General features: G+C 40.3%; 1 protein-coding gene across 5 annotated transcripts; it reads right to left on the reverse strand.

Moving 5' to 3' along the window:
* Positions 1–1,231: 1,231 nt before the first annotated feature.
* On the reverse strand, positions 1,232–9,857 carry LOC112074159 (uncharacterized). Of its 5 annotated transcripts, none has more exons than XM_024141382.2 (6): positions 9,782–9,857; positions 5,643–5,784; positions 5,107–5,475; positions 4,469–4,624; positions 4,054–4,092; positions 1,232–2,376 (listed from the first exon to the last, which is right to left on the reverse strand). In XM_024141382.2, exons 2-6 carry the CDS (start codon positions 5,707–5,709, stop codon positions 2,354–2,356), a joined length of 654 nt encoding a protein of 217 aa, XP_023997150.1. In that variant the 5' UTR covers positions 5,710–5,784; positions 9,782–9,857; the 3' UTR covers positions 1,232–2,353. The 5 variants fall into 5 exon arrangements, 3 of the variants coding, with proteins under 3 accessions (XP_023997150.1, XP_023997149.1, XP_070296510.1); XM_024141381.2 differs by having other exon boundaries at positions 1,232–3,706; XR_011476908.1 differs by having other exon boundaries at positions 1,232–4,092; positions 4,469–4,618; positions 5,332–5,475.
* Between the last annotated feature and the right edge of the window lie 452 nt (positions 9,858–10,309).

Genomic DNA, 10,309 nt, shown 5'->3' on the forward strand with positions numbered 1-10,309 from the left:
GGGGGGAAAAACAATCTTTCTYTAATCCAACCAGWTGAAAGTGTCCGTTGGTTCTTAAAGAATATGATGTCAGATCAGTTGTTGTCTAGGACATMATATCTGATGARAGGACYACATAAATTGTATCTTGGAAAGTCTACACATTCTAGTTATCAGATTCACATGGAATTCTTGTGCAATTTACATTTTTAAATATGAAACTATTTGTGAAAATTTGAAATGTAATTTTAGCTTCTAAATGAGAGAATTGTTTTCTTAAAGTAAACTATGATCACTCAGTGGCCACGCCCAAGTGAACAGACATTGYWTGAGAAATATGAAACACGCCCTTCTCTCCCCCGCTACAAAAGCCCGTTGACYAAAGTCAACCTTGGGTTCCCGATGACGTGAGGACTGATGTCCATAGGTTTAAAAGGGCTAATARCAACTACAACCTAACAAAATMAACTTTAGTTCCCGACGACGTAGGACTGGTATCCACACGTTCAAAAGGGCTAATTTCAAAGTGGAGGTGACGATCGCCACGCTGGAAGGTTGAATTGACTACACCAGCCAGAATATAGCATGAGCTGAGTATGGCAACTTGGTATGAACTTTGAACTGTTATTCACTAAAGAAGTGATACATCRTAGACGTCGAGTTATCAGCAGCAGCTGTAAACGTGCGTGGCCTAGGAAAGGATGGACAAACTCTTCAGAACGACAGAGTACTACAACGTATCCGCCCAGAAATATTCTTCAAAGGACAAGGGAGATCTCTGCTGGGAAACCCAGCCTTCCATATTCGACCAATCTATCGAAGCGCAGCTCAGAATAAAAATGTTTCTTGCATTTTCCTTTTCCGAATGGGTGGTTATTTAGAATGCATAAGATTTCGTATTTATGATAGCATAGCTTCATAAGAGTCGATTAAGACKCAATCCTTTTGTTCCTCAGTCTTCCCGCTCTTTCATTCAAACCCAACCCCCTTTCTTTGTGTAACCAGCCTTCATATCGGTTTRGTCCGCTGGGGACGTTTTCTTTTATGAAATAATTAGTAATCAATSTATGATCCATCCTGTGTATATGTAATTCTGTGTGATTTATTTAGGTATTTAGTAAATAAATAATTAAACCAAATGTTGTTTTGCTGATTCGACTTGTTAGCCAGGGTTCGTGAAGATAACCAAGATTTCTACGACGTTCAGARGAGACTGAATAAGGTGACAAKTAATAATTGACTGCTATTGATATAAAAGATTAACAGATCTTTAAGAGTTTATTCYGAAAASAACAGCTCTATAAACATTCRTCCGGGGTTCCCCCGACTTCCTAGTTAACGACATTTACATGCTTAGTTTAATCAGGTAATATTAATTACAGAGAATTGATTTGATAAAATAGSATGTCATATCATTTAATTCATAGTAAAGACACAACAATATGCATGTAAATCTCTCGTGGCACAAAGTGGAGGAGAGATTTGTTGTACTTGTTTCTGTAAGAAGTGTTGACATGCTGAATGCACCGAGGTGTCTGTTTAAAGTACTGACACACAGCTCTGACACCCATGCATAGCCCACAAGACATGCCACCAAGGGTCTTTTTACAATCCAGAACAGACAATAGGAGGCGCACAGTACTTCATAGAGCCATGACTACATGGAACTCTATTCCACATCCGGTAACTGATGCAAGCAGTAGAATCAGATAAAAATAAACAGATACAAATACACCTGATGGAACAGTGGGGAGTGTGAAGACACACAGGCACAGACACACATACTGTACACATGATAAGACACGCACTCTACACACACGTACACATAGATTTTGTATTGTAGATATGTGATAGTAGAGTAGTGGCCTGAGGGAACACACTTAATGTGTTGTGTAAAGTGTTATTAAATGTAATGTCATGTAATATTTTAAAATTCTATATAACTGCCTTTATGTTGCTGGACCCCAGGAAGAGTAGCTTCTGCCTTGGCAGGAACTAATGGAGATCCTTAATAAATACAAATACCATGAGCCCATTGGTGTTTTTATAAAAACAGCTACCGAGTTCAATGGCTGTGATGGGAGAAAACTGAGGATGGATCAACAACATTGAAGTGACTCCACAATAATAACCTAAATGACAGTGAAAATATGAATAAAATATATTACAAAACATGCATCGTGTATGCAACAAGGCGTTAAAGTAATACTGCAAAAAAACACTTTTCAAGCATGTAGGTGGCTGATTCATGGTACGGGTATGCTTGACGTCGGCAAATACTGGATAAAAAGAAACGGGATGGAGCTCGGCACAGGTCAAATCCTGGAGGAAAATCTGCTTCAGTCTGCTTTACACCAGACACTGGTCAAGGAATTCACCTTTCAGCAGGACAATAACCTAAAACACAAGGCCAAATCTACACTGGAGTAGCTTACCTAGAAGACAGTTAACGTTCCTGACTGGCCAAGTTAGTTTTGTACTTAAATCTGCTTGAAAATCTGTGGCAAGACTTGAAAATTGCTGTCTAGCCAAGATCCCCAAAACCTGAAGAATTATGAAAAGAATAATGGACAAATATTGCACAATACAGGTGTGCAAAGCTCTTAAGAGACTTACCCAAGAAGACCCACAGCTGGTGTTTCTAATATGTATCGACTCAGGGGGTTGAATACTTAAAGGTATTGTAATGACCTGGCTAGATTCTAAAGGAACAATTGTTCAGACAGAGGATTGAGTTTACGAATTCACGGTTAATTAACCCAACTCAACACAGGCTACTGTTCGGCCGTAGCCCACGCCAAATAAATGAAGGATATCCGTATAAAACAACCGTGACTATCTCTTGTGAAGACCAGACGTAAGAGAGAGAACAATGGCTAAACATGGCCTTAAACTTGCGATGCTCCACCCCCCTGCCGCTCCACCAGCCACCAGGATGCCCGGCACAAGAACATTCCAGGCATTCCCGTGGTTGGCAGATAGCAGATTGACTGGCATGTCGGACCCCGCGAACACTGGGTACTGGTAAGTACAACAAAACCAACGAACAGCATAATACATAACACAGCTGTTCGGGTCACTACAGTATTTTTGTGTTATTTTTCATTCATCTTTGACAGAGTATTTTATGTAGATTGTTGACAAAAAAATTACAATTCAATAAATTTGAATCCCACTTTGTAACAATAAAAAACATGGCCTAATGGAACACTGAAGCATTTGTCAACTAAAACACAATATTGGCTTCTGAATAAATTACTTATTCAAATTGTGATGCACAAAATAAATGTGTTCTGTCAAGATCAATTTCACACACTGCTACTGTTTCACACTAGTGTCTTAACTATCAAATCAATGTCCACTAAATATGTGCATTCGATAGACTCATTTCAGGTTTTAGTTACAATATATAAAACAATTATGAAAGAATAGTCTGGTGTGATTAACAACTACAGACAATGCTGTTAACAATTAGCTTGGTAGCAGGACAATGCATGCACTCCATTTCTCCTGCAGAGGGGGAACAGAATAGTGTTGTGCCAGATTGCTCCCTCCTCCAGGCAAAGCATTCACATTCAGTTAGCGATGTGACGTGAGAGACAGAGCAGACATGACACCTACAGGGAAGAGAGCCCATGGCACCCCTGATAATACATCTGTCGCTACGGAAACAGTCCTGTCCTGGTGCTGGGGTCGTGCTCTGCTGGGACTGCTGTATCCTCAGGCTCTGGTTCCATAGGGGACAACAGGAATACCAACACTGTTATTTTTGTTATTTAACTAGGCAAGTCAGTTAAGAACAAATTCTTATTTACAATGACGGCCTACTCCGGTCAAACCCGGACGACACTGGGACAATTGTGCGCTGCCCTGTGGGACTCCCAATCACGGCCGGATGTGATGTAGCCTGCCAACCACGGGAATGCCTGGAATGTTCTTGTGCTGGGCATGCTGGTGGTTGGTGGAGCTGTACACATTTTATAAAGTGCATTTTACTATACATTTGATACACTTTGATAGTTCGGACAGGAATCCCTTTTCCATTAGGTAGACAAATAATATACTCAAACATACCTTCTGGCACAACAGAGTCCTCTGGTATCAAGGATTCATCTGGAAAGAGAAACCAGAAGCAACCTTTTACAGTGCTCTACCATGGTTTGTGATTTATCACTCACTGACAATACAATAACAAATCCTGTATTCCTATCTGGGAAGGAGGAGAGCAATAGAGAAAGTAAAACAATTCAAAAACTAAGTTCAGTCCTCTTGTCTGAGCAGTTAGTTCTCCATTCCACTTATTCTATTGCAATTCTACCAATCTTCCCAGACCTCTGCATTCCTTTCTGCGGAGACTGTGAAAAGCAGGGTCATGTTCACTAGGCATGAAAAGGAAAGAAGCAGTCTGAAATGGGGAGGAACTATCTGAATAACATCTTGAAGCATTTTGCAACAGTSTGCCCTAATGYACATGACCCTGGGTGCTCACGTTGTCTGAGTCTTCTGGCTTGAAACAGCTTGAGAAGCAGCAGTCCAATGGCAAGAGAGCCTACTACCACAAATACAGCAGCCACACTCATGTAACTGTTCTTTGGAATTTCCTTTTGATTCGCAGCATTTTCAGGAACCTGGGGCTGGTCTCGTACTGTAACACACAAAATCAGAATCATTATAAATGAAAATCATGTCACATTCAGGTTTTCGATCAGGGATGCAATCAATTAAGTAATGTTTGTAGGGTATTTGGTTTAAAGGTAGCTAAGTCAATTTATATAACATATGGATACTAATAGAGGATAACATCAGAAAAGAAAGAATTCTTGATGGATCCTCTGCACAGTGGAAATCATGACGCAAAAAGGAGAATACTATATTGTTACACTGTGAGGAGATATCCCATGCACTGTGTGACAGCCACACTGGTGCCACAGCTGTCTCTATACATTAACTCCAATGAGTAGACACAAGCACTGAGAAAATCCTTGCCATAGACATACAGTAAATGCTTACAAGATTTTCCCCTAGTAGGCCAGTCTAACTGTAATCATCCATTCACAAGGAATGACCCCCCCCCCCAGCCCCCTTGAGCTGTCCATGTGTTCTATGTAAGAGGATTACTGAGCTCACCTGTGACCTCCAGCATGAAGTTACAATTTGTGTTTCCACTGTCAGTGTTCACCACACACTCATACGGACCCTCATCTTCAGGCTGGGTTTCTTTGACCAACAGGGACACAACTTTGTCTTTCTCATTGGCAGGTGGCATGGAATGCTGATATTTTTGTCTCTGCGGCATCCTGGGATTGGAGGATTGTTGAGTGTATTTGAACACWGGTTCACCTTTGTGACTACCATTCTGGTGCAGCCTCCACAACTGGATCCGCTCTATGTTTACATTACCAGGGGATTCCGCACTGAACTTCACAGAGCACTCTAGGACTGCATCCTTCCCAGATTCCACCTGGATTACCTTCAACTCTGAGCACTGACTTAGACCTGTTTAAGCAATAGATAACWAAATTAAACAGGACTGTAGTACAGAAAATGTACTACAACTGACAAGTGTAGTTTGGATAAAACAAAACTCCTAGACCATTCGGTGTGAACATTTTGGAAGTTGTGTTGGTAGAAGTACTACAAATTGTGCCTGCAGAATGCCTTACTTTTGGATGTCTCCATCCCAGTGATGAGGAGAAACATGAGAGTGGACAGGCTGAAGACCAACGCCATGTTAGGGCCTTTCTCCTTAGTAGAAAAACAGTGGTTCTGAGAAACAGTGGTCTCTCCACAGGAAAGGGTTCACACCTGACAACAATCAGTGGTTGAGACAAATTAATCAGAGAGCAACAGTGGATAGCCTGAATAATATGCATTGACTAATACAAGCATTCACTCAATGAACATGCTCTTCTTGCTTACTAAGCGACCAGGGTTGGGTAGGTTACTTTCTAAATGTCATCAGTTACAAGTTACCTGTCCAAAATTGTAATCAGTAACGTAYCTTTTGGATTACCCAAACTCAGTAACGTAATCTTACTGAGGCATTAGAAGAAGACACAAATGTATGTTACCAATTGCAAAACATATATTGCAGGACACATCAATGTTAAAGTTTACATAGCTGGCCATATATGGATGTTACATTTTKCTTTATGGGTTGGTTATGTAGGCTTCTTTTTTATTTTTTAAAGGTAAGTTGACTGAGAACACATCCTCATTTACAGCAACGACCTGGGGAATAGTTACAGGGGAGAGGAGGGGAATGAATGAGCCAATTGTAAACTGGGGATGATTATGTGACCGCAATGGTATGAGGGGCAGATTCTTCTAACCCATCGCTTTGTGCTACATWWAATGATACGATTAAATGATATCTTTACATTAAAAACCAAAATCTATCAGAATTCCAGTCATTCCAATAAATGTTATACCCCTTGATCTTCAAGAATAGGACTTGGAAATATGGAAGTCAGACTCGAGTCACAAATACGATGACTTTGACACCAATGACTTGTGACTTAACTTGGACTTGAGCCTTTTGACTGGAACTGACTTGATACCCTCCCCAAGCCCAAATATWAAAAATGATGCTATTAAAAAAAAGTGTACAGCGCATCAACTCTTCATTTAACGGATTACAGTTTGAATCGGACAGCAGCCAATCAAATTGTGCCAGCTGAGAAAAAATTGCGTGTGGCAATGCAGAGGAACATTGGCGGGTGAATTCAGATGGAGCCCTTGGAAAGATGATAACCAAAATTATTATTTTCGGATATAAAGACTACGCTGTAGTCAACAAAAAATGGATTGCAACTTGCAAAACATGCGGGAAGAAAATTACAGACGGAGGCGCAACAATTTCCAACTTTGTTCGACATTTGAAGCTGCACAAAGAACCATAAATCGTGGCTAATATAGCCGACAGCTATATATAACTTTTCTAGTGTAGCATGTAGGCTAACGTAACGTTAAATCAATGAGCCTCCACACAGACAGTCAGTGCGGGAACATGATCATTGCACCCAAGATTGAGCTACAACTGGCTAGGCAGTTGGTAGCCTAAAGCCTGCCTGATGTTACTGCTGTTCCTAAAACCATTGAAATACATTAGCCTACTATAACCACACACAGAGAGGGTGTGTGTGTGTGTGTGTGTGTTAAGGTTGGGCGATTGTGTACAAGCCTACATCACCCGATTGTGCCCTATAGCGATCCTCGATAGTCGATCGCTAAGGGGGGGGCGGGTCTTTCTCATGGCTACCCATGTATTTCCATGGAAATATAAAGTTAATTTGGAAAGTAATAAACATATATATTTGTAAAAGCATTCATGATTTGCGTAAATGTAATATACTAACTATTACTCTTGTTAAAAATATGAAATGGTATTACATTTGGTGAAGAGCACATTATGACTTGTTTAGGACTCGAAACTCAAAGTTTAGGACTTGAGACTTGTCGGTCTTGACTTTAAACTTGACTCGGACTTGCCTGTCTTGACTTGGGACTTGTAAAACAATGACTTGGTCCCACCTCTGGGAAGTATAGATTAGCCTAATTGTTTTACCTGAGCATGACCCCAAAACTAAGGACTTACTAGGCAGCCCTACTCTGTTTCTGATGTTGTCGTCATGAAGGACTGGTTGGGCTCATTGATTCCAGTTGAAAAATAAATGCTGCGCTCGTAGACATGCTTTGCCAAGAGTCTGCAAAGCTGTCATCAAGGCAAAGGGTGGCTACTTTGAAGGATCTAAAATATATTTTGATTTGTTTAACACTTTTTTGGTTACTACATGATTCTTTATTTGTTATTTCATAGTTTTAATGTCTTCACTATTATTCTACAATGTAGAAAACAGTAATAAAAATAAAGAAAAACCCTTGAATGAGTAGGTGTGTCTAAACTTTTGACTGGTACTGTATATATCATTATAATTCCAAAAATAGATGTAACAACTACAGACTGCCCCTTTAAGTCTATCAAAAGTGTGCAAGTTTGAGTATGTGTCCATTAGGCCTTTTTATCAGCATGAATTAGATTTAGCAATAAAAGCCCCACTTTTATTCCATAGGCTTGGATCCGCACTATGCAGCTGTTGCAAGAGGCATTTTTCACTGGCTGTCCACTGGTTTCAAAAACAATGATTGATAGGCAGTGTTAGGATTTATGTTTATGCACTATAGTCTGTTAGCATATTTTTTGAAGATTAATATTGTTTTGTTACACACACACACAAACAATACAGAGGGGGGTGTGTGTGTAGGTGTAAGGACTGACCAACACAGGCCATAAAAGCTGTGGACAGTCTGGAGAGGGGAGGGGTGCATCTCTCTAGGCCAACCAGGAGGGTAGATTACTGGACAATACCATATTAGGAACTGTTCCAGTGTAGAATCGACAGACACAAGACGGATCTAATCTACCCAGCAACCAGATGTGGACAAAAGGAACGCGCCAAGGGGCTTGGACAAATCCGAGGGCCCGCAAAGGCGGGGCAAAGTCTAAACCGCGCCCAGGCTCTACTGTGATAGGCCAACAGACGCGTTGGAACTACGTCATCACGGTATAAGAACAGCTGTTTACGTACTTCCTGCCAGTTCCCTGTTAACCCTGCGTGGTGATACAGCGAACCCGTATATACGAAAATTGCATTTGCCATTCATTGTTTGGCGTAATTAAACATAATTAAAGAAAGTTAGCAGACCTTGCTTTTTATTTATCCTGATACGGATGTGTTACACGCAGCGTTCACAGCAGCTTAAACTTCTTGAATTCAACTATTATTGGGTTCAAATACACATTTAGATTTGTGAACAGCCATCCACAACAACCACAATCCATAGGCGCAAATAGCTAATGAGAGAGCAGCAGTGTGATTCACATCAATGCGCTAACGTTATGTAGATTTTAATAATAAGTGTTATCCGTATCGCCGTAGACTACACCACTACGATCATCTTCACCTCCAAGCGTTTATTCAAATTGGATACTCTTTGGATGCCGACAGCAGTCGCAGCATTGGAAGACATAGCTTGGACTCTAGCCTACACAAACCTATTCCTGTTCTGTTCCCACGATCCATCAAACATTTGGTGTATCATCATAGTGGTCTCTGACTTGTGGTCAGACTCGCTCAGGTGGAACAAACTTACATTTGTGCCTTTTTTCAATGCTTATTTGAATGTCATTGTGAAAACAAAAGTGTCAACGATTCTTTTTCCGCAAACATCCTTTCTGAATTGAAAAGTAATCCTCAAAGTAATCATCTAGTTTTCCGAAAGTATCGGTAATCTGATCACAATATTTTTGCTGGTATCGTAACGGATTACAGTTAGCGTTTTTGTAATACTTTACATGTAATCCATTACTGCCCAACCCTGTAAGCGAGCAAGGACGATGTATAATGTATAAAAATAAAGTCGCACTATATAACACTCCAAAAATGTAAAGAGTAAACTAAACACCAACGTTTGTCAAAAATCTAGTGTCGACTAACAGTTAAATGCTTACTTACGGGGACTCTCAACAATGCAGAGGAAAGACATATTAAAATAAAAGCGCGCATAAAATGATACTAGAATAAAAACACAAAAAATTGCTGCGTTGCCGAAACGATTGTTATTAGGTTCACCCATTAATTTGTTGGGAGCATATATTGTGCAACTTTACTTTTCATAGTTTTACTCTTGTTAGTCAGCACTTCTACAAAAATGTTTGTGTGCGTCATGCGTTTTACTATACCATGTTCAAAGTCACTAAACAAAAGTTAAGGCTGCATGAATCAAACAAAATAATACTTACAATTATATTCCAAACTCCCTATAGCCAGTCTCATAGTGTAAGAAATTGTTATTAGATACTAGTAACTTGTTTTAACACTTCTCAACATAAGCTATTCTGGCACAACATGCACCGCATTCCCACTACTTGTCAGACCCACAACACATCCTCCCCATGAATAGGCCTGTGAAAACAAACGCACATGCAGGATGCTTTGGATGTGAATAGACAAAGAACTGTGTGAAAAGCCAATGGAATGTGACATCAGGCCGAACAGGATACCCACGACCCAGATCGACCATCGGAAGGCAGACGACAAGATCAACTCACTTTGCTTGTTGCTTATAATCTGTATGTACTGCTTAGAGGGGCTCGCTTCTCCGCCGATTTCATAGAATCTGACAGAAAGGGGCCGTGCACGTTTTTGCCTGATATCTTTACACTTTAATAAAACGGCTTATTATAAAATTATCCACCTCGTCCTATGTTCCACTTGGTCTCCTGTCTCCAGTAAACGTTTTATCAACAATAGCAAGTCTGTTGAGCAAG

The sequence above is a fragment of the Salvelinus sp. IW2-2015 genome, unplaced genomic scaffold (assembly GCF_002910315.2).
Source record: "Salvelinus sp. IW2-2015 unplaced genomic scaffold, ASM291031v2 Un_scaffold2520, whole genome shotgun sequence".
Taxonomy (NCBI): domain Eukaryota; kingdom Metazoa; phylum Chordata; class Actinopteri; order Salmoniformes; family Salmonidae; genus Salvelinus; species Salvelinus sp. IW2-2015.